Raw genomic sequence first — 24,062 nt, 5'->3', positions numbered from 1 at the left:
TGGCCAACGAAAATAAACTATAATTTCATCGGTCGTTTTTGGCCAACGAAATAAAGTAATTATTTTCGTCGGCTGGTGTCTGGGCCGACGAAATTAAAAGTGGCCGACGAAATTAAGCTAGTTTGGTGTAGTGGGTACACTACTTCATAGCCACACTCTCGCTTCATGCCAATATAAGCATGCATTATTCACGGTTAACGACTTGCGAGGACGAATTTCATTTTCTCCGGCTAGCAGCTTCCTTGGATGAACCCAACCTTCCCTCCCCCGACGTCGTACACCACCTCCACCGTCTGCTGCGCCCGGTTACCGATCACCGTGTAGGGGAAGTCTTCTGGCAATGCAGCGAAGGCGAGGCAGACGTAATTGAAGGAGTCATCGCCATCCACGAAGTACATCATCTGATCCACGTCCGGCTGCAGAGTGGCGCCGCCCTAGAACTCGAGGATGACGACCGGCCCGTCAAATGCCGGCAACCCCGTGAAGTTGTAGCACGTGTCGAGCATGAGGTAAGGCGGCGCCGGCCGGTACTTGGACATCTGCTTCCGGAACTCGTCACGGAGAGCGCTGTAGATCGCCGGTGGGAAGAAGGTGAACGATGTCCCCACCTCCAGTGCCGCGAGGTTCGACTCCGTGGCCGGGAGTTCCGTCCCACCAACGTTGATGCCATCGAGCTTGACTATGTAGCTGTTCTTGTAACGTGGGTTGTCCACCACCAATGGGGTGGAGCCGGCCTGGACACTGGAGAAATCGGGCAGCGCGCCGCCGATGGAGAGGAAGCCGCGGGAGCTCGTCGCCGACGCTGGCAGGCAGTAGGAGAAGGCGGCGGTTGCGTTGTCGGTGGGGGGTTCAAGAGGTGAGCCGGGACACCAAGGAGAACCTGCTCCGGCTCAGGTCGAGGAGCCTGCTCAAGGCGGTGATGTGCATGTTGTCCACGTCGACGCAAGCCAGGACGAAGCTCGCGACGGTCACCGACGGCGACAATGTGAGCGTGTCTTTGATGAAGGTGCCATTGACCGCGACCGAATGATTGCTGTAGGTGAGATTGAATGAGCAACCCGATCCGTCGCACAAGGGCGACGGGCATTCCGGGCCGCAGGCGACACGGGCGAAGGAGGAGGTCCTGCCGGGGTCGAAGGCCGGGTCGCACGGCGCCGCACCGCCACGGCATGGCTTGCACCGGAGCGTCGAGGTCCCTGACCGGAGGGTGTCGAAGTCCATCTGCAGCCGCTGGGCCGGTGTGCTGTGAGAACCGCCCAATTTAACATCATTTTAAGCGAACAGTCGGTCATTATCATGAAGATGAGAGCTAACACGCGCTTGCTCTAAGGGCGTGCCACAGGTTAACCCACATCTAGATTATAAATGACCAACCCGTCATTCACCAAAAATGATATCAAATCCGGTAGTCCCGATATGTGCTCCACCATATGCCCTAGATCATGCATGTACACATACCATCACAAGGCCATATATCACGGATGATCCACAAAGAGCAAGTTTTAATACAAAGTTAAACACTAGTTATTACAAGATTAATGTAAAGGAAGGTTTCAAATCTGAAAATTAAAGGTTCAAAAATAAGATACAAGCCTTGGGCTCACGATTAACATTAAGAAGGGATATAAACCATAAAATTTAAGTGACACATATATGTACAATCATCAAATACATCCAATAAGTACAATCATGAAATCCATAGTCTAAGTGACACATATATGTCAACAAAACGCAAAAACACAAATCAAGGAGTGTAATATTATGTCCGCTGTCGCAGTCACCTCCAGAAATGTTATGCGCTATCGATGGTGGCGTGGATGGGCTGGTAGAAACTCCTCGAGGATGAGTACTCGTCGAACCCTGATTATAGACAAAGTTAAATATATTTAGTATATAAGAAAATTTGAGCATTGCTAGTTATACGATAGAATTACCACTTGTGGAGACGGTAGATGCACAAATGGTACAAAAGTTAGCGGTGGAGGAGGAGGCGAAGGAAGAGGTGGCAAATTAAATTGTGAGCCAAGGGTAGCCGCTAGCATTTTCTAAAAACTGATAATAGATCAAGTATCTTATAGCAATGAAAAGTGCACAAGAACTTGAAAAAATATCAAACTTGCATAGTACCTGAATTTGTCGTTGCTGAGCGAAAAAACCTTGCATGTACTCGTGTTGTTGCCTTGCCCACTCCTCTTGCCTCTGCATCGCCTCTCTATGCTACCTTATCTCCTCCTGCGGTCGACTTTCCCTTTCCCTTTCCCGTTGGTAGCCCCGAGAACTCTGAGAGGACTGAGAACACCTTGCCTCACTCAAAGCACCACTTGTATCAATAACGCTATTCAACATGCTGAACCTGCCATGCTTCTTCCCTCCCCCACTTGAGTATAAGGCACCGACATCCACATCACTCCTCCTCCAATCGTACTCCTCCCCATGACGTGCCACCATTTCATCACCATATCTCACCTACCATTCAGTCAACCAATAATAAGATAATATTCGAGTCATCGCTTAATTGAAATCAAATTATTTTACTAACCAAAGTCTGTATGGTATTCTCACTGCAAAGCAACTCTAGCTATGTATGATCTGCGCCGTGGTGGCCTTGAATGTATGTCTCAATATAGCTTGGGCCACCCCACTTTGTGCCTTCTGGCAAAGAAGAAATTGTGATATTGCAAGTAAGTACATAATAATCAAATTGAAATAATAAACACCTACCATTCGACGAGCCAAATGAAGGTGTCCATCAACCCCATATCTTTGTGTAACCCATGGTCCTGCTTGACGATTAGCTGTCTTCATCCTGGATTTTTCCACAAAGCTGGGTGAAGCCCAATAAGCACAAAGTGCTCGCCAAGCATCTGGACACTTTCTCAACCAGGGCAAACCGCTAATATCAACTTGAAGATACTCATCCTCTCGGAGATATATTTTAGAAGCGCCCAGTTTCTTGTTCATGTCTTGCAGCTTTATTTTTTTATAGTATAAACAAACACACTGTATACAAGCATTGGACATCATGTCTCTTACCACCTTCATCGCTGCGTTGTCGAACACAGAACAAGCCCTAGCTTGTAGGCACTGCTCCTCCCCCTCCGGCAAACGATACCTCTCTTAAAAAGGAAAATAAATTAGTTAGACAGCTTATAAATGAATCAAATAGATAGTAGTTATACAAGTTAGAAAAGTTATGATAAAAAAGTACCCAGAACTCATTCCAAACCCTCGCTGCAGTCGTGATGCCCTGATCATCCGATTGCAGCTTATAGTGCTCCCACTTCAATGCAGGCTGAAGCACACCTCCAATTGTGACCATTCCTGGGTAGTGAAACCGACAAAGTGTTCCCAATGTTGCATTCACAGGTCTTAACCTATTTCTTCCCTCCAAACAAATATCGTCCCACTGCCTACAATTAGAACATGATATCCATTATGTTTCTTACTTGAACTATATAATGTATTAAATGAAACAATCAGAACAATAAAATAGATTACTTACCAATCTCCATGTGGCCTAATCTGTCGACGATTTGCCGGATTGGTTGCTGCAGAAGTCATCACATTGTTGCCTCTAAATCTAAATGTATTGTATTAGTTAGCTAGCTCATATAAAATTTTTCATGAAATGATCATAAGTACCTGAACGCAGGTTGAGCAGCAGTATCCTCCTCTTCCTCCTCCTCTGCATCTTCATCTCTATCCTCGCACTCTTCTCTGTCCTTGCACCCATCTCACTCTCTACTACCTACATCTCCATCGCCATCGACATTCGTGACATATTCTTCCTCATCCGCACCCGTACCTTCCTCTTCTTGCTGTTCAAAGACAAGTAGATATTTAGTGTTATTAAAGAAATTAAATTACACATACAAACTACATATGACTTACTTGCACAGCCTCGTCTAGACATCGCTGAAGTGCACTTCTTTGGCTTAGGTGAGAACTGCTGCCTCTGAAGAGAGAAGACCTATCCGAAGATGCGGAGCTATCATTCTTCTTTGCCTGACTCCTTGAAGATGAGGATACATCCTTCTTTCCCTTCAGAGAGTTCACAAATGACCTCATCCTAAAAAAATGAAATATGGTTAGTTAATATCATATAAAGCAATGGTAAATAAAAGATAACAAGTTTCATAACAACAATTAGCAAATAAAACACTATTAAGACAAACTAGTTTTTACATCACATTACATGTTAAAAGTCCTCGGGGTCATCTTCTTTAGCTACGGAGTCACCATGAGTAGTACCATGCCTCATTTCATATGTTGTGAACATTACTTTGCTTGCACGATGTGGTTGTTTTTTCTTATGGACCTTAGAAACTATTACATCACCGGTGTCACCATCTAATCTGTCAAGTGCCATCCCAATATCAACTTCAAACGGTCCATTACACTCATCTTCCTGAAATGCTTCAGGAACAGTACGATCAAGCTCACATTCATCGTAACCTTCATCTTCAGGAATAGGCAATCGACCAGGAGGACATACTCTCTGAACAATCCACCATGGTTCTAAACTTTCCGAATGGTATGGATACGACATATAATAGACCATCTCAACTTGATGTGCGAGGACAAATGGATTGTATCCAGAAAGTCACAATTTATGGTTCACCTCCACTAAACCAAGTTTTTTGTTATGCTTTACCCCAGAACCTAATTTATTATTGAACCAATCATAATAAAAGAACAAAACTCTGAAATCTTTTGAACCTTCAAACTTCAACTCCACTATATTCTGAATGACACCAAAATACTCCATGATAGAACCATCTGAGGCACTCGTGGTGGTCACAACTCCATATTTGTTGTGGCGGCATGTGGATTTTTTGCTTCAAACTTGGTTGAACGGAACCGAAATCCGTTTATGTCATAACAACCATAACTCCTTGCGGTCGTGCTTCCATGTGAAAGCTGTCATAGATCATCATGGACACTGCTATCCTTCATGCATTACAAGTTTTAAAATTTTGTTAACTCATAACGAGTTATATAAATAAGGTAGTTAGAGTAAGGATGCTTACATGTCTTCTAAACCATGTGACAAAATTGGGACCACCACGTAAACCCTCACGCCGTAAGGTTTCAAGCTGTTTAGCAGTTGGTTGTCGTGCATATCTCCATTGTTCTTGATCAAACAACCTACATATTCTTTATTTAGCATGATTACATCGCTAAACGTGATTCACATATGAGATACAGTATTCCATTCTTATATGATTTACACGAAATATTTGTCCATCTCCTCTATATTTGTGTACATATACAACAATACAGTATTCCATTCTTGTATGCACATTTCATAGACCAAACTAGCACCGACGGCCTTGCCAGTCCACTAAAACAACTTGAGATTGCTCCTTGGTGTCTCATTCGAGGTGTGGTAGCGCGGTATATGAGCATTAATGTTATTTTCTTCTGCAAAATATGTGCTCATGTAGTGTGAGATCTCCTTAAGATAGAATGCCTCGGCAATGCATCCCTCCACTCGTGTTTTATTTCTGATGGTTGCTTTGAGCCTCTTTAAGTCTCGTTCAACAAAGTACATCAACCTGTATTGTACGGGGCCACCCACCTCAACTTCATAAGGCAAATGCACTAACAAGTGTTGCATTACATTCATGAAACCCGGGGGGAACACCTTCTCCATCTTACATACTAAGACAGGTATTTTCTTACTCAGTTTTCTCATTGTATTCTTGTTAATTTCTTTTGCACATAATTGCCTGTAGAAAAAAATTAACTAGGCCAACATTATCCAAATTTCTTCAGGGAGGTACCCACGTAGCAACACAGGTAACAACCTTTCCATGATGATATGGTAATCGTGACTCTTCAAACCATTCATTTTTCCGGTTACAATGTTTACCGCCCGTTTCAGATTAGCTGCATATCCATCAGGAAATTTAAGGTTCTTCAGCCATAAAAGAACCTCTTTCCTCTCCGCAGGCTTAAGATAGTACTTAGCATGTGGCACAACCGCCTGAAATATTCCGGTTCAAGTGCGCTAGTCAATGCTATACAGCAGATACTAACTCAAGCACTTCAAACGGAACAACCCATTGGTCTGTCAGGTCTCCGTCCGATACAACCACGGTTCAACAGGATCGAAGCAGGTTTACCTCGCACGAAGGTGAGTTTACAATCGCACAATAGCACACCAACATTAAGTCCACAGAATGAGTAAACATTATTACAAACTGTTTTGAAGCTGAAAGTAACTTATACAGACATTGTTTAGAACAACAAGCTAAACAGCTTGTTCCGAGTCACAGCAGAAGAAAGTTATTAACATCACGACTACACGTCGCAAAAGTTGGCACCATGCTCCGTCCTAAACATGGCGTCATTCCGGAGGGTCACTGCCAGCCGGGGACGGATCCCACTCCATGGACCAGCCAAACGGAACAGAAAATGGCCAGGCTGGACTATCCGTTTGGTTCTCAAAGGTCATACCTGAAAAACAGACTAGCAAGACTGAGTATTCTAACACTCAACAAGACTTAACCGAGATTCGGGTATACTTAGCCCGAAACTAGACTTATGAAGTCTTGTAATGGTTCTGGGTTTAATTTCAGCTGAAAAGCAACAAAGAATATGATCTAACTTTCATATTTTAGCTTTTAGATTCTAGTTGCATTAACCATTCTAGGTAAGCACCTATACTAAACAAGCAAGATTATTCCAACCATAGTTACTGTTCTTACTCTATGTGGTAGAAGGAATAAGCAGTCTCAATCTCCACGAGAAACAGACGATTCTGAATCGAGCTTCACAACCTTGCAAGGGTAAACCTAACTCACACGCTTGGAACATCTAATGATCGTTCCAAAGCAACTGTTTGCCTTTCATTCCGACTCGTGGATCAGGGCCACCACAAGCGACTGTAGGACCATACGCACACCAATGTGCAGGACATACGTCTGTAGCGCGACTACATGACCGTACTCCTATCCGCTGCGCGGAACGTACTCCCGCACGTCGGTGCATAAGAAAAACCAATTTACGAGTGGTGGGAGGTATGTCCACTCCTCGGGCCGATTGCTTACTAGGCTTACCGCTTTCCATATTTCACGGTACGTGGCTAGTACTTTCAAACGTTTAATCACAGCTACCACACACAGCGACCTTATCAACTTTTATCAACACAGACGGGGTAACCTTTCAAGTCATGATACGGCACATGACCCCGTCCATCATCCTTATAGTGATTGCAGAATAGTAAACATTTAACTCCTATATCGCGCGAGTGATAGGAAATCACTCGACTTCTGCCGGTCCTATTAGCAAAGCATCTATTCAATAAGGACTCAGGCACAGTACATAGGTTCCTAGGATTCATGCATCTAGGGTTCCATTTCAACTCCTAGACTTAATGCATAATAGAGATATATAAGTATAAAACTGTACAAGTATAGTAATTTGAAATACTGGGTTATGCATCGGGGCTTGCCTTCTTGAGCGGGGCTGGGGGCAGGGTTATCAAAAACTTCCGAACCTTGGTTCGGGGCTTCAGTTATAACCTCGGCGACGTTCGCAGGATCTTCAGAAAACCCTTGCTTGTGTTCCGAGACTAGCTCGTAGTCTCCGTCGTTGAGTGTCGCGGACTCTACATGATATGCAATGATTTGAATTAGGTGGTTCTTGAGTTAATAAGGTTACTTCACGATAAAATTGCAATCTAACAAATTGATACACATAATTTCAATAAGCAAGAGGTTTAAATGTAAGTCTATTATTGGTATCTAAATTTAATTATCATAATTAGTTGAATAAATTGAATTAGGTTAACAATTTTGATTTTTAATTTGAAATCCATAAAGGCTATGGCATTGACTTTTTGTGGGTAAGCTTAAATCTAGCTGATGAATTTACTAGGAATTTTTCACAATTTTCTGGAAACAAAAACTAAATCATTTGAATTTAGTTCAAATGTCAAGTTTAAATTCAAATCTTAGGCATAACAGTGCTATAAATTCTTGAAAGATTTACTATGAACTATTTTATTACTGAACATCGCATGGTAAAAAGATCTAAGCATGAAAACCTTAGTAACATGCTTGAATAAATTTAAACCATTTTAAGCCTAATTTGCATAAGTTTAAATTAATTCAAGCTAGGGTTCAGTACTATAGGTGAATTTTTCACAAAAGCTCACTTATATCCTAAACAGGTTACTCACAAAAATTCACAAGCAATAGAGCTAGTATGCAAAAGTTATACTCAAGATACCCTTTTTCTAAACTTTAAAATAACTCTAAAAATATTTTGTTTCATACTGCACTTCAGTAACAAAAGTTGTAGAACTAAACTTTTGGAATACAACAAAATTGGTTTGGTAATTTTTGGATTTTTCTACAAATTCCTATAAATTTTCCATGTTGGCTGATTTGAATTGGGGGGGGGGGGGTCTAATTTTTCCACAGAAAAGCCTCTGGAAAGATTTGAATCTTTGCAATTGGGTCCTTGACCGGGTTACATAGGATGCCGATCGGTGACGACCAAATTTCAACGAGGGGCCTCACCGACGGCGAGGGGAAAGTGAGGGGAAAGGTTCAGGAGCTCACGGCGGTCACGGGGGTGGCCGGTGTTGGGGAGGAGAAGGGCCGAGGTGGCGGGTCGACGGCGAACAGGGGCGTGCGGCGGTGCTCCGAGGGACGGCGATGTCGTTCCGGTGGCTGGAGGGTAGAAGAGCGGCGGGGAAGCAGCTAAGAAGCTTCCTCGCGATGATGTGGTGCTGATGGTGTACTTGGCCGGGGCTAAGAGGCGATGAATCGTCGGGACGACGGCGAGGCCGAGCGGCGGCGGAAGCTCGAGCTCACCGGCGCTATGGTCCGGTCGATCTAGTGCGGGAGAGAGAAATTGGGTAAGCCTGTGAGCATCAGTGGGTGGTGGGGTGCTGCTGGAGCACTAGATCAGGGGTGGGAGGAGGCAGCGGCGGCTGTCGATGGTGAGCCGTGGCAGTGGTGGGGCTCCGGCGAGGTGTGGAGCTCGGGAAAGAGAAAGGCAGTGGAAATGCAAGTGCATGAGTGCAAGAGTGAGTTCGTGGAGAGCTCAGGGATGTGCTTTAGGTCCAAAAGAGGGCACGGGCGCGTGGGAACAGCTGCTGGCAACCGGCGGGGTGCGTGGCACGCTCAAGCGGCGGCGGCGCGACGTGGAGGAGCAAGGAGGGGGCCAGCAGAGGCCGGGAAGCGGCGCAGGGCAGCTGGGGCTTGGGAAATGGTCGGCAAGGGTGGCAGGATCACGAGCGCGGGGCAGAGCAGGGGGGACTGGAGGTAGACGAAGGAGGACCTGGCTGCAATTCCCTAAAAGTGCAGGGACTCCACTGTAAAGCCAAGTTAACTTTCAAACCATAGCTCAAATGAAAATGTGCCCAAAATAAAAAGTGTAGAGCTCAACAAGATCTATAACTTTTCTTTAAGGTTCATTTTCAAAAGATTTTAGGATTTGAATTTAACTTAAAACTTGGCAAAGTTTTAAACTTCAGAGAAATCCTATTTGAAATCTACACTACACTTGAATCTTTTGGTTAGTTTCACCTCTATTTGTGGTTTATAAGTAAGTTCCTGCCTTTTTGCAAAACAACCTTCATATGTTTTGATTTTACCTCCCATTCTCACTCATTTTGCACCAAAGGACCTAAATTTTCCAGAATTATAAAAAGATCCTTTTACCTTTGCATTAAAGTTTTAACATACATACAAAAGGTCAAACACACACACTTTATACTAGAATCTAGTGTGTTTTAATCCTAAATACCTGAATGTCACAGCCTTCCCCCCTAAAAAGAATCTCGTCCCGAGATTCCGGAATAGGATGGAATTGGACGATCAGATTTGGGAGTTGGCTTGAAGGAAGTCTGGAAATTTTAGCTGAAGGTATGATTCAGTTTTCCAAGTCGCTTCTTCTTCAGTATGATGATCCCACTGAATTTTGAACATCTTGATGGTTTCTTTTCTAGTACTTCTCTCTTTGGTGTCTAGCACTCTGATCGGATGTTCGGTATAAGTTAGATCAGATTCGATTTCAATGGCTTGGGGATCGATGATCTCGGTAGGAACTTTGACACACTTCCTAAGTTGAGACACATGGAAGATATCATGAATGGCCGCTAGTTAAGGAGGAAGTTGAAGACGATAAGCTACGGGTCCACAAATTTCGATGATCTCAAAGGGTCCAATATATCAAGGAGCTAGCTTTCCTTTTATGCCAAACCGTTGAACACATCGAGTAGGAGATACTCGAAGATACACGAAGTCTCCAACCTGGAATTGTAATGGTCTCTTTCGTGTGTCAGCGTAGCTTTTTTGTCAAGATTGGGCGGCTTTGAGATTATTTTGAATAGTCTTCACCTTTTCCTCTGCTTCAGTGACAAGGTCGGGTCCAAAGATTTTACGCTCACTGGTTTGTGACCAACTCAAAGGAGTTCGGCATCGGCGACCGTATAATGCTTCGAACAGAGCCATCTTGAGACTTGTCTGATAACTGTTGTTATAGGAAAATTCTGCCAATGACAAGCATTTGTCCCAACTTGTCGTACTGAAGTACGCAGGCTCTAAGCATATCTTCTAGAATCTGATTTATCCTTTCCGTTTGCCCGTCTGTCTGAGGATGATATGCGGAACTTCGGATTAACTTAGTTCCAAGAGCATGTTGAAGTTGCTCCCAGAACCGAGCGATAAATTGTGCTCCACGATCAGAAATAATCATCTTAGGCACGCCATGGAGACGAACGATTTGATCTAGATAGATCTCAGCATACTTTTTGGCGTTATAAGTAGTATGCACAGAAAGGAAATGGGCGGTCTTGGTTAATCGATCAACGGTTACCCAAATAGAGTCATGCCTTTGGGAGATGTTGGGTAAGCCAACAATGAAATCCATGCTGATATCCTCCTACTTCCAAGAAGGAATGGGTAAAGGTTGAAGAATACCAGCAGTTTTGAGATGACTGGCCTTAACTCTTTGGCAAATATCACACTCTGAGACATATTTTGCAATTTCTCGCTTCATACGAGTCCACCAAAAGTTCTGTTTCAGATCCTGGTACATCTTGGTACTACCAGGGTGCATAGAGAATTTGGACAGATGGGCCTCGTCCAATATCTGTTTACGAAGCCTATGGTCCTTGGGTACAACGATACGTTCGTTGAACCATAGAACCCCTTCGTGATCTACTCGAAAGCATTTGTACTTTCCTTCACCTTGTGCTAACTTCTGTTTGATGATTCTGACCTCTTTGTTATGCTGTTGTGCCAGAATGATGTTATCCCAAAGTATAGCTTCAATTGAGAGATGGTTCAAGCTACCTTGAGGAATGATCTCAAGATTGAGCTTCCTCATCTCCCAACAAAGAGTCTCATTGAAAGCCTCTACTGACAAGCAAGAGCAATGTGCCTTGCGACTAAGTGCATCTGCAACGACATTGGCTTTGCGTGGATGATAGTGTACTTCTAGATCATAATCTTTGATAAGCTCTAGCTAGCGTCTTTGCATCATATTTAAATCTGCTTGCGTGAAGATCTACTTGAGGCTTTTATGGTTAGTATAGATGTGACACTTTGTACCCATCAGATGATATCTCCTAATTTTAAGTGCATGGATAACGGCTGCGAGTTCAAGATCATGAGTAGGATAGTTCTGTTCATGAGTCCTGAGTGCTCGCGATGCATAAGCAATCACTCGGTTGTCTTGTATAAGCACACAACCAAGTCCGATTCCTGAAGCATCACAATAGATATCAAAAGGTTTTGAAACATCTGGTTGAGCTAAAACTGGGGCAGTAATAAGATGTGCTCTGAGGGTGTGGAATGCATCTTCGCATTTCTGATCCTAGGAGAATGTAACTCCTTTCTTTAGCCGTTCAGTCATAGGCTTGGCTATTCTGGAGAAGTCAGGAATGAAACGACGATAATAGTCAGCTAGACCAAGAAAACTGCGAATCTGATGGACTGACATTGGAGGTTTCCAGTCTAGCACTTCTTGGACTTTACTTGTATCAACGGATATACCGTCACTAGAGATGGTATGTCCTAGAAATTTAACGGTATCCAGCCAAAATTCACATTTGGAGAATTTGGCGTACAAGTGGTGGTCTCTCAATCTCTGAAGAACAATATGGAGATGATTCGCATGATCTTCCGGAGTTTTAGAATAAATCAGAATGTCATCAATGAAGACTACTATGAATTTGTCGAGTTCTTGCATGAAGACTGAATTCATCAGATACATGAAATAGGCTGGGGTATTGGTAAGACCAAATGGCATAACCAGATATTCGTAGAGTCCATATCTGGTGGAAAAAGCTGTTTTTGGAACGTTGCTGGACCTGATCTTGATTTGATGATATCCGGAGCGGAGGTCAATCTTAGATAATACTTTGGCTCCAGCTAACTGATTGAATAGAATGTCAATGCGGGGTAGAGGATACTTATTTTTGATGGTTACCGCATTGAGGGGATGATAATCTACACATAGCCTTAAGCTATTATCCTTTTTCTTCACGAATAAGGCAGGACAACCCCATGGTGAAGCACTCGGACGTAAGAAACCTTTATCAAGGCGGTCCTGGAGTTGAATTTTTAGCTCTGCCAGCTCATTGGGTGGCATACGATAGGGTCTCTTAGAGATGAGGGCTGTACCGGGTTGTAGCTCTATGATAAACTCAATATATCTGTCCGGGGGCATTCCAGGCAAATCATCTGGAAAGACATCTGGATATTCGCAAATAATAGGGATGTCCTTTAACTTGATCCCTTCTACAGCATAGGCACAATAGTTATTGCACTCCAGTTGTGGAAGATAGAGAATAGTAGCTTCATGATCAGGTGAATCTATCTCCACAGCTCGGGAAAAGATATCTAATGACTCTCGGTGCCTAGTCATCCAATCCATGCCTAGGAGGACATCCATTCCTTCTAGGTCCAATAACAGTAAATCTGTTTTTATCAAATTGCTACCCAACTGAATTGGCACCTGCCTATAAATTTGATTTGATGAAATTTTACCACCAGGAGTCGCTATCATATAGGCTCCATTAGTAGGATAGAAATTCAGGCCTACTTTGGTTCCACATTTTGAACTGATAAAACTATGGGTTGCACCAGAATCAAAAAGTATAATCACGGGTTGATGGCTTATGGAGAAAGTACCCATCATTATTGGCGCACCCTCGGGGAGTTCAGAGAGAGTTGTAAAATTCACTCTCCCTTGGCGGACTTGTACCACTTGCTTCTTGCCCTTGCACTTGTTGTTCGGGCTGGATGTCTGCCCTTGGAAAGATCTTCTGGGTTGAGGCCAATCCCGGATGAAATGGAACGGGCTGCCGTAGTTGAAACAACGATTGTTGTTGTTTCCTTGATTGGATGGTGGAAAGCTTGGCCGCGGGCCTTGCTGCTGGGGTTGTGGTATTGGCGGTCGATTGAATTGAGCCTGCTGGGGTGGCCTGGCTACCCATCTGCCTGGTAGATTGTTTCGGGGCGGGGCTCAGGTAGCAGTGTTCTGGACCAACCGATACCTTGGTGGTTGCGCATTTGCAGGTCCCGTGGGTGTCTTCCGTTTCTTTTCTGCCCGGTGGGCTGAGATGCAATCCTCTTGAGTAATGGCCATTTTGACCAATTCATTGAAGTTGTCAGCCTTTATTAGATTCAGTCATTCCTTAAGCTTTGTATTTAGGCCTCGATGGAAGCGATCCCGCTTACGGGCGTCCGTGTCCGCATGATAACCCGCGTAGTGGCACAGGTGATTGAAGATCTGTGCATATTGCATGACAGTGTGGGTTCCCTGGGTCAAAGTCAGAAATTCATTGAGTTTTCGCTCAATGAGTCCCTCTGGAATGTGGTGTGCTCTGAAAGCAGTCCGGAATTCATCCCATGTGACAACATGACCAGCCGGCTGCATGGCGTAGTAATGGTCCCACCATATGAGGGCAGTTCCACGAAGTTGTTGAGCCACGAAGAGTGCCTTGTTCCCGTCTGAGCATGGGGCAGACAACAATGCGAACTTAGACTCCATAGTGCGGTGCCATGCGTCAGCGTCGAGGGGCTCGTCTGCTTTATGGAACAGTAGGGGCTGAGTGCTGAGAAAGTCTTGGTAACCAGCCGATGGATGTATATCACGGCCTCGGGACTGGTGATGAAATTGGCCCATCTGAGCCTGTACTAATTGGTTCAGAAGTTCCGTCTGTCGTGCCATGACTTCCGCTAGATTTGGCAGGGCTGGTGGCGGTTGTTGGGAACCGCTAGCCTGGTCTGGCCGGAAACCTTCCAGGGTTCCACGTGTAGCTCCAACCATCTGAAACAAAGGAGATGTCCATTATTATCATCATATTCTTGCTCCCATTTTTAGAAGATATACTGCCACTAAACAGATATGTAAGTCACATATTCTGTTTAACCAACTCGATCAAAGGCAAGGATATCGATATGAACAACAGGACTCAAAGCTTAGATTCAAAGCAGAAACTGATTATCCTTAATATGTTACATCAGGGTGATCTATTGGCTAATACCTAGCCACACATACAATGGCCACATACATTACAGCAAATGGCCCTGGGTCCAGGTAAACTACTCACTACCTATGTCACAACACTTTACACTAGTTACCTCTAGAAAATCGACGATTTGGACAAACTAGAAATCGTCAAGGTCGCCTATGGAGGATTGGCTGCCGGAAGAGGAGTGATCTGGCTGAGGATTAGGCTCTGGGTTTCCGTGCTCGGAGTCGAGATCAGAAACTCCTTCAATTTCCTCCGGTTCTTCTTCTTCACCTTCAGGTGCTTCAGGTACAGCAGGAGGTACTGGCTGCTGCTGGAGTTCGTTGATGTGAGCATGGGCGCCATCAACCTCAAGGATAAGGTCGTGGACTTTCTCCTAGAGGAACTCGATAATCGTATTGCGTTGAGTGATTATTGCATCACTCTCATTAATCTGATCCTCCCGGTGAACAATGGTCTCATCCCGCTCCGTGATAATTTCCTCCTTTTCCGTGACCAAGGCTTGAAGCTCTTCGATCTGAGTGACCTGTTGATCAGCATTTCTGTAGTGACCTTGAGCTATACCAGTCGACTAACCCATACCGCGGCGTAGCAGTATTTGATAGTGGTGCTGGGCATTCATGAACCTGATGGTACCACGGAGCGTCTCTTCGGCTAAATCTCCCAACATGTGGCCATAATGAGCTATCCAGAAATTCCACTCGGAATCACTGGAATCTATTGCAGGGAATAAACCGATGGGATGCCCGGCAACTTCCATGGGATGCTAGTTGCAGAAAATGTGGGTGGCCTCAAGAACTGCGGTCTCAATGGTATCGATGAGACGATAGCCAACCACATCGACCTCGATGGACTGCCACTGAGAGCGAAAAGAATGCTGAGGAATGGTCATCTTAACTCTGCACCGAGGAACACCCTCCTTCCTATACTCCACTCTATTGTACTGTGGGGGCTCGGTGTAGAAGAATAGCCTAAGTGATTCCCACAAGAGATGGGGAAAACCCTCCCAGTGCAAGGCATTGGTATGGAGATGCCCTGCATGATCCCAAGAGACATTTGAAGGAGCCGCCATCTGAAGCAAGAATTCAAATGGTGAAATTTTGAAGGATGCTGAAACTTAACTAAGGCTACCAGAAGAATCCTATTAAAATCACCCTAGAGATAGACAACAGTCTGTATATCCTTAAAAGAACAACACATTTAAGGCACTTACTTTGCCTAATGATGGATTATGCATGCACGTACTATTCGATCTCACAACGAAAATAATTGCCAAATATTTTTGGACTTACGTGGTTAATTTCGGTGGCATAACACATACATCTCTCACTAATAACTAATTGATAAGTCCTATCCGTCTTAACCTCTTACTCGTGGTTAGTATACCTGCAGAAGATCATATTTATATAACATGAACCTTTCATGGCAGCACGATATGAAAGCGTCCCCAAACAGTACTGTTCACTATAGAAATAGTATCCGTACAATTTCCGCCGTACGGACAACGTTAGCATACGTTACATCTACAACGTATTCACGGGGGGTACCGTATAAAACGGGGGTATGAACAGCGATCACCATACCCTGTGCCGAACCATATACTCCCAATATGATCAACTAATCGTTGATATATTGGCAGCATCTCAAGTAAGCCACTACTTGAGAAACAACGTTCGGTTCGCATCCCCGACGGGAAGGCTAATCTCCCTCAGTTGGCTGAGGATCCTTACCTCCTTACCTTCTTGTCTCAACGTTGAGGAACAGACAATACAATTAGATATCTAGGGTTGGTTGTGCTCGAAAATAAATTTTGACAGAAAATAGTGCTGCAAGTTAGAGCTAACTATACATATATACATACTAGTAGCATCCTGATTACTCCCATATAAACCCCTAGGGCTTTACGATCTAAGAACCAACCTTAAGGAATCCAACGCACTTTGCAAATTCGTTTGTTAAGCCAAATTTTATCCTGAAAACATTTTTAAGAGCTGCTGCAGTTTTAATGCCGATTGTAAGAGTAAACCGACAGCTCTGATATTAGCTGTGGCAGAACCGCCTGAATTATTCCGGCTCAAGTGCGCTAGTCATCGCTATACAGCAGATACTAACTCAACGCACTTCAAACGGAACAACCCATTGGTCTGTCGGGTCTCCGCCTGATACAACCACGGTTCAACAGGATCGAAGCAGGTTTACCTCGCACGAAGGCGAGTTTACAATCTCACAATAGCGCACCAACATTAAGTCCACAGAATGAGTAAACATTATTACAAACTGTTTTGAAGCTGAAAGTAACTTATACAGACATTGTTTAAAACAACAAGCTAAACAGCTTGTTCCGAGTCACAGCGGAAGAAAGTTATTAACATCGCAACTACACGTCGCAAAAGTTGGCACCATGCTTCGCTCTAAACATGGCATCATTTCGGAGGGTCACTGCCAGCCGGGGACGGATCCCACTCCACGGACCAGCCAAATGGAACAGAAAATGGCCAGGCTGGACTATCCGTTTGGTTCTCAAAGGTCATACCTGAAAAACAGACTAGCAAGAATGAGTATACTAATACTCAGCAAGACTTAACCGAGATTCGGGTATACTTAGCCCGAAACTAGACTTATGAAGTCTTGTAATGGTTCTGGGTTTAATTTCAGCTGAAAAGCAACAAAGAGTATGATCTAACTTTCATGTTTTAGCTTTCAGATTCTAGTTGTATTAACCATTCTAGGTAAGCACCTATACTAAACAAGTAAGGTAGGGATTAGCATCCATCTAGATTATTCCAACCATAGTTACTGTTTTTACTCTATGTGGCAGAAGGAATAAGCAGTCTCAATCTCCGCGAGAAACGGACGATTCTGAATCGAGCTTCACAACCTTGCAAGGGTAAACCTAACTCACACGCTTGGAACATCCAATGATCATTCCAAAGCAACCGTTTGCCTTTCATTCCGACTCGTGGATCAGGGCCACCACAAGCAACTGTAGGACCATACACACACCAATGTGCAGGATATACATCTGTAGCGCGACTACATGACCGTACTCCTGTCCGCTGCACGGAACATACTCCCGCACGTCGGTGCGTGAGAAAAACCAAATTACGAGTCGTGGGAGGTATGACCACTCCTCAGGCCGATTGGTTACTAGGCTTACCACTTTCCATATTTCACGGCATGTGGCTAGTACTTTCAAACGTTTAATCACAGCTACCACACATTGCGACCTTATCATCTTTTATCAATACAGACGGGGTAACCTTTCAAGTCATGATACGGCACATGACCCCGTCCATCATCCTTATAGTGATTGCAGCATAGTAAACATTTAACTCCTATATCGCATGAGTGACAAAAAATTACTCGACTTCTGCCGGTCCTATTAGCAAAACATCTATTCGATAAGGACTTAGGCACAGTACATAGGTTCCTAGGATTCATGCATCTAGGGTTCCATTTCAACTCCTAAACTTAATGCATAATAGAGATATATAAGTATAAAACTGTACAAGTGTAGTAATTTAAAATACTGGGTTATGCATCGGGGCTTGCCTTCTTGAGCGGGGCTGGGGGCAGGGTTATCAAAAACTTCCGAACCTTGGTTCGGGGCTTCAGTTATAACCTCGGCGACGTTCGCAGGATCTTCAAAAAACCCTTGCTTGTGTTCCGAGACTAGCTTGTAGTCTCCGTCGTTGAGTGTCGCGGACTCTACATGATATGCAATGATTTGAATTAGGTGGTTCTTGAGTTAATAAGGTTACTTCACGATAAAATTGCAATCTAACAAATTGATACACATAATTTCAATAAGCAAGAGGTTTAAATGTAAGTCTATTATTGGTATCTAAATTTAATTATCATAATTAGTTGAATAAATTGAATTAGGTTAACAATTTTGATTTTTAATTTGAAATCCATAAAGGCTATGGCCTTGAATTTTTGTGGGTAAGCTTACATCTAGCAGATGAATTTACTAGGATTTTTCATAATTTTCTTGAAACAAAAACTAAAGCATTTGAATTTAGTTCAAATGTTAAGTTTAAATTCAAATCTTAGGCATAACAGTGCTATAAATTCTTGATAGATTTACTAGGAACTATTTTATTACTGAACATCACATGGTAAAAAGATCTAAGTATGAAAACCATAGTAACGTGCTTGAATAAATTTAAACCATTTCTAGCTTGATTTGCATAAGTTTACATTAATTCAAGCTAGGGTTCGGTACTATAAGTGAATTTTTCACACAAGCTCACTTATATCCTAAACAGGTTACTCACCAAAATTCACAAGCAATAGAGCTAGTATGCAAAAGTTATTCTCAAGATATCCTTTTGCTAAACTTTAAAATAACTCTAAAAATATTTTGTTTCATACTGCACTTCAGTAACAAAAGTTGTAGAGCTAAACTTCTGGAATACAACAAAATTGGTTTGGTAATTTTTGGATTTTTCTACAAATTCCTATGAATTTTCTAATTTGGCTGATTTCAATTGGGGGGTTCTGATTTTTCCACAGAAAAGCTCCTGGAAAGATTTGAATCTTTGCAATTGGGTCCTTGGCCGGGTTACACAGGGATGCCGATCGGTGGTGACCAAATTCCGGCGAGGGGGCTTACCGGCGGCGAGGGGAAAGTGAGGGGAATGGTTCAGGAGCTCACGGCGGTCACGGGGGTAGCCGGTGTTGGGGAAGAGAAGGGCCGAGGCGGCGGGTCGACGGCGAACAGGGGCGGGCGGCGGTGCTCCAAGGGACAGCGATGTCGTTCCGGTGGCCGGAGGGCAAGAGAGCGGTGGGGAAGCAGCTAGGAAGCTTCCTCGTGATGATGTGGTGCTGATGGTGTACTTGGCCGGGGCTAAGAGGCGGTGGATCGTCAGGACGACGGCGAGGCCGAGCAGCGGCGGAAGCTCGAGCTCACCGGCGCTGTGGTCCGGTCGATCTAGTGTGGGAGAGCAAAATTGGGCGGGCCTGTGAGCATCAGTGGGTGGCGGGGGTGCTGCTAGAGCACTAGATCGGGGGTGGGAGGCGGCAGTAGTGGCTGTCGACGGAGAGCCGAGGCAGCGGCGGGGCTCCGACGAGGTGTGGAGCTCGGGAAAGAGAAAGGCAGTGGAAATGGAAGTGCGTGAGTGCAAGAGTGAGTTCGTGGAGAGCTCAGGGACGTGCTTTAGGTCCAAAAGAGGGCACGGGCGTGTGGGAACAGCTGCTGGCAACCGGCGGGGTGCGTGGCACGCTCGGGCGGCGGCGGCGCGACGTGGAGGAGCAAGGAGGGGGCCAGCAGAGGCCGGGAAGCGGCAGCCGGGGTGCTGGTGCGGCATGTGGTGCGAGGAGAGGCGGCGCGGGGCAGCTGGGGCTCGGAAAACGGTCGGCGAGGGAGGCGGGATCACGAGCGCGGGGCAGAGCAGGGGGGGACTGGAGGTAGACGAAGGAGGGCCTAGCTGCAATTCCTAAAAGTGTAGGGACTCCACTATAAAGCCGAGTTAACTTTCAAACCATAGCTCAAATGAAAATGTGCCCAAAAGCAAAAGTGTAGAGCTCAACAAGATCTACAACTTTGCTTTAAGGTTCAGTTTCAAAAAAGTTAAGTATTTGAATTTAACTTAAAACTTGGCAAAGTTTTAAACTTCAGAGAAATCCTATTTAAAATCTTCACTACACTTGAATCCTTTGGGTAGTTTCACCTCTATTTGTGGTTTAAAAGTAAGTTTTTACCTTTTTGTAAAACAACCTTCATATGTTTTGATTTTACCTCCCATTCTCACCCATTTTGCACCAAAGGACCTAAATTTTCCAGAATTATAAAAAGATCCATTTACCTTTGCATTAAAGTTTTAACATACATACAAAAGTTCAAACACACACACTTTATACTAGAATCTAGTGTGTTTTTATCCTAAATACCTGAATGTCACATAGCACATGGCTTTCCCATATGGCCAGCTTGATTGGGTCTCAGATTAAGGGTTGGCCGAACATATATCTCAGCTAAGTCTTGCCGAGCTTTGAAATTATGTTTAGTCTTATCTTTCAAATCAAAAACCATACTAATTATACTTTCTGCAACATTGCGCTCTTGATGTATGATATCTAAATTATGTGGAAGGATCAGAGCAGTAGCATAAGGAAGGCTCCAAATGGCAGCTATATGAGTCCAATTATGCTCCTCTTTGACCCCTTCAAACCCATCATGTGTGGTAATTAACAGACAATGGCTTGCTACAATCTCCTGATCGGTCAAACGCTTGGGTGGACCCTTAGTAATGATTGTGTCCTTGCGAAAGACATCTCTTTGACTCCCGAACGGGTGATCATGAGACAAGAACTGACGGTGATAGTCAAAAAAGCAGAATTTGCCACCATATTTCAAACAAAAAGCATCTGTATCACCCATGCATACCGGACAACATAGACGACCATGCGTGCTCCATCCCGAGAACATTCCATATGCAGGGAAATCATGAATAGACCAAAGAAATGCTACTCGCATATTGAAGTATTCCTTCAGACTGCTGTCATACGTCCTAACTCCATTCCACAAGTCATGCAGCTCATCAATCAATGGTTGCATGAACATGTTCAAACGCTTACCGGGATTGTCAGGCATGAGCGTCAAGAACACATACTCATCTTTCATGCATAATGATGGTGGAAGATTGTATGCAATTGTGATCACTGGCCAACATGAGTTGGGGGTAGCATTTGAGTTAAAGGGAGTGAAGCCATCAGTGGCCAACCCAACACGCACATTCCGGGGGTCACTTGCAAAACTTGGATCATAATGGTCGAGGGCCTTCCAAGCCGTACCATCAGATGGATGGCTCATGCATCCTATATTATTACGAATTCTCTCTTTGTGCCATCTCATATGTTTTGCAGTCTTGCGAGATAGGTACAACCGTTGAAGCCTTGGTTTCAAAGGTAGGTACCGTAACATCTTAACGGGCACACTTGTTATCTGCACACTTCCATCTTTGTTCACCACCTTCTTGTATCTGCACTTCTTACAAAATGAACAGTACTTGATATTTTCATTGTTCTTCCAAAATAACATGCAATTGTTCTCACACACATGGATTTTCTGATATGGCATCCCTAAACCAGCTAACAGCTTCTTTGAGTAGTAAAAGTCTTTCGGGAACTTGTGAGGTTTCGGAAGCATGTCCAAGATTAAGTCAACAAGATCATTGTAACAACTTACTGAAAAGTTGTACTTGGACTTTATAGCCATTAACCGTGTTACAGCAGCAAGCTGTGATAAAGTAGTGGCCCCATGTAATGATTCTTTTGATGATGCAAGCAGACCAAAATATTCCAGTACCTCAGCAACATTCTCAACTTGTTGGACAAAATCATCCATCATTGCATCCATCCTATCTTTGTTTTCCTCAAAGCTATCAACTAGGTTGTATGGCTCCTGCTCCTGTGACTCCCTATGCTCGTACCACCTCTCATAATTTGGCATTAAACCAAACTTGCATAGGTGACGCTCCATATCAATCTTGACTTGACGAGAATAATTCTGACACTTGTTATATGGACACTTTGCCAAACCATCGCCAGGAGACAAGGAAAATACATGATCAACAAAAGCTTGTGTGTTGACCATCCACTCTCGCGTAGGCATTCCGTTACTTGTCCAACCGTCATACATCCAACTTCCATCATCTCTCATTTTCTCAAACTAGCTACTTCATAATGAAAGTGAGGAATGTTACTTCATTAACGATGCTAAGCAAACAATAATTATCAAGAAAACGTAACATAAATATTTTTAGAGTGATACAGTTTCTGGCCTTAGAGTAATGAACAACAATGCATCACTAAGTTTAATAGTTATTCGGTCAGTTCGAAACTAGCAGGAAAGAGAACGGGCAGGCATACCTGTGGGCGGCGGTGGGCCGCGGGGGCATGGCGTGGGGCCTCAGGGGTGGCGGCGGGGGCCTGCGGGGTGACAGCAGGCCGCGGGGCCACGGCATGGGGCCTCGGGGGCGACGGCGGGCTGCGGGGGCACGGCGTGGGGCCTCGGGGGCGGCGGCAGGCTGCGGGGGCACGGCGTGGGGCCTCGGGGGCGGCGGCAGGCCCGCGGGGCAGCGACGGGGCCCGCGGGGGCACTGCATGGGGCCTGGGTGGCGGCGGCGGGCCTCGGTGCCGCGGCAGGGGCCCGCGGGGCGGCGGCAGGCCTCGGGGCCGCGGCGTGGGACCTCGGGGCGGCCGCGGAGGCCCGCGGGGCATCGGTGGGCCGCAGTGCTGCGGCGTGGGATATCTGTGGCAGGGGCCCGCATGGCCAGCGCCGGTGGGCCGCGGGGCTGCGGGGTAGAGGGGCGCGCGGCCGCGGGGCAGAAGGGCGCGGGCCGCGGTGTGGGACCTCGCTCGGGGGCGGTAGCGGGGGCCCTTAGGATGGCGGAGGCCCTCAGGGCCGCGGCGTGGGACCTCGCTTGGGGGCGGCAGCGGGGGCCCTCGGGACGGCGGAGGGCCTCAGGGCCGCAGCATGGGACCTCGGGGCGGCGATGGGCCGCGGGGCATCGGCGGGCCGCATTGTCGTGGCGTGGGATCTCAGGTAGGCGGGGGGGGGGCACGGGGCCGGTGCCGGTGGGCCGCGGCGCAGCTGAGGGCCGCGGCGCTGCGGGGCAGAGGGGCAGAGCCGCGCGAGGCGGCGGCGGCCCATGGGGCGGCGGCGGGGCCGTGGGGCCGCAGGGCAGAGCCGCGTGGGGACACGGGGCGGCAGCGGGGCCGGCGGGGCCGGCAACGGGGGGCCACGCGGGGCGGCGGCAGGGGGCGGCGTGAGCCGCAGCGATGGCGGCGGGGCGCTGGGCTGGGGGCGGTGTCGGTGGGGCGCGGGAGCGGGGGCTCGATTTGCTGCGGGCGTAGAAGACAGCTAAATCGAGGAGAGGCCAGTACTTAGGGTACCGATATTTTTGTCGGCCAGAGTGAGCTGACGAAATTAGATCTATTTTCGTCGGCCTAGGGCAGGCCGACGAAAATCTATGATTTGTTTCATCGGCCCGCGCTAGGCCGACGAAAACAAGCTCAAATTTCGTCGGCTTGTGTAAGCCTATGAAATAAGCTTGTTATTTTCATCGGCTTGCGCTTGGCTGACGAAATTAGATGTGGCCCATGATATTGAGCTACTTTGGTGTAGTGGCCGTTGTCAGCGCCGGTGATGGGGAGCGTAACACCTGATGCCAGTGCTGGGGCATGGGCGGCTCCGGCGGTGGCATCGTCGTCCACGCCGGACTGTGGCACCGCCGCAAATATTGTCGTGAGCTCTGGGGCTCTGGGCATCGCGCTCGAAGATGTCGGTGGGATAAGCCTGCTGCTGCCTTTGTTTCCCAGTGCCGCTGAGAGGCGAGCATTGGCTGGAGCCGTGGATCAGAGGCAACTTTTTGCCATTTGCCGGGCCTACAAAAGTTTAGAAGAGTCAGTACATATTAGTATCGAAACTCTTATTCTCATCGAGAGGATGGCATTAGGAGTTGGGGCAATTTTCTGGTTTACTTCTCACACAATGCTATGCCAACCTGAGAGGTTGGGGATACATATTTATAGCTAGCCAAGGTAGCCAAGC

General features: G+C 45.8%; 1 protein-coding gene across 1 annotated transcript; it reads right to left on the bottom strand.

Moving 5' to 3' along the window:
- Positions 1 to 22,907: 22,907 nt before the first annotated feature.
- LOC112890490 (basic proline-rich protein-like) lies at positions 22,908 to 23,779 on the bottom strand. The gene is made up of 2 exons (XM_025957374.1): positions 23,627 to 23,779; positions 22,908 to 23,372 (listed from the first exon to the last, which is right to left on the bottom strand). The coding sequence occupies exons 1-2, from the start codon at positions 23,777 to 23,779 to the stop codon at positions 22,908 to 22,910; spliced, it is 618 nt and encodes a 205-aa protein (XP_025813159.1).
- Positions 23,780 to 24,062: the final 283 nt, after the last annotated feature.

The sequence above is a fragment of the Panicum hallii genome, chromosome 4 (assembly GCF_002211085.1).
Source record: "Panicum hallii strain FIL2 chromosome 4, PHallii_v3.1, whole genome shotgun sequence".
NCBI lineage: Eukaryota > Viridiplantae > Streptophyta > Magnoliopsida > Poales > Poaceae > Panicum > Panicum hallii.
The sequence above is the reverse complement of the archived record's forward strand: the minus strand, read 5'-3'. Positions and strand labels throughout refer to the sequence as shown.

What these genes read in the sequence shown, in the direction of transcription:
- LOC112890490 (XM_025957374.1), bottom strand. Translation starts at nt 23,779, where the DNA reads ATGCCCAGAGCCCCAGAGCTCACGACAATATTTGCGGCGGTGCCACAG. An exon ending in ACAACGGCCACTACACCAAA is followed by an intron (nt 23,373 to 23,626) that starts GTAGCTCAATAT and finishes TCCTCGATTTAG; the next exon opens with CTGTCTTCTACGCCCGCAGC.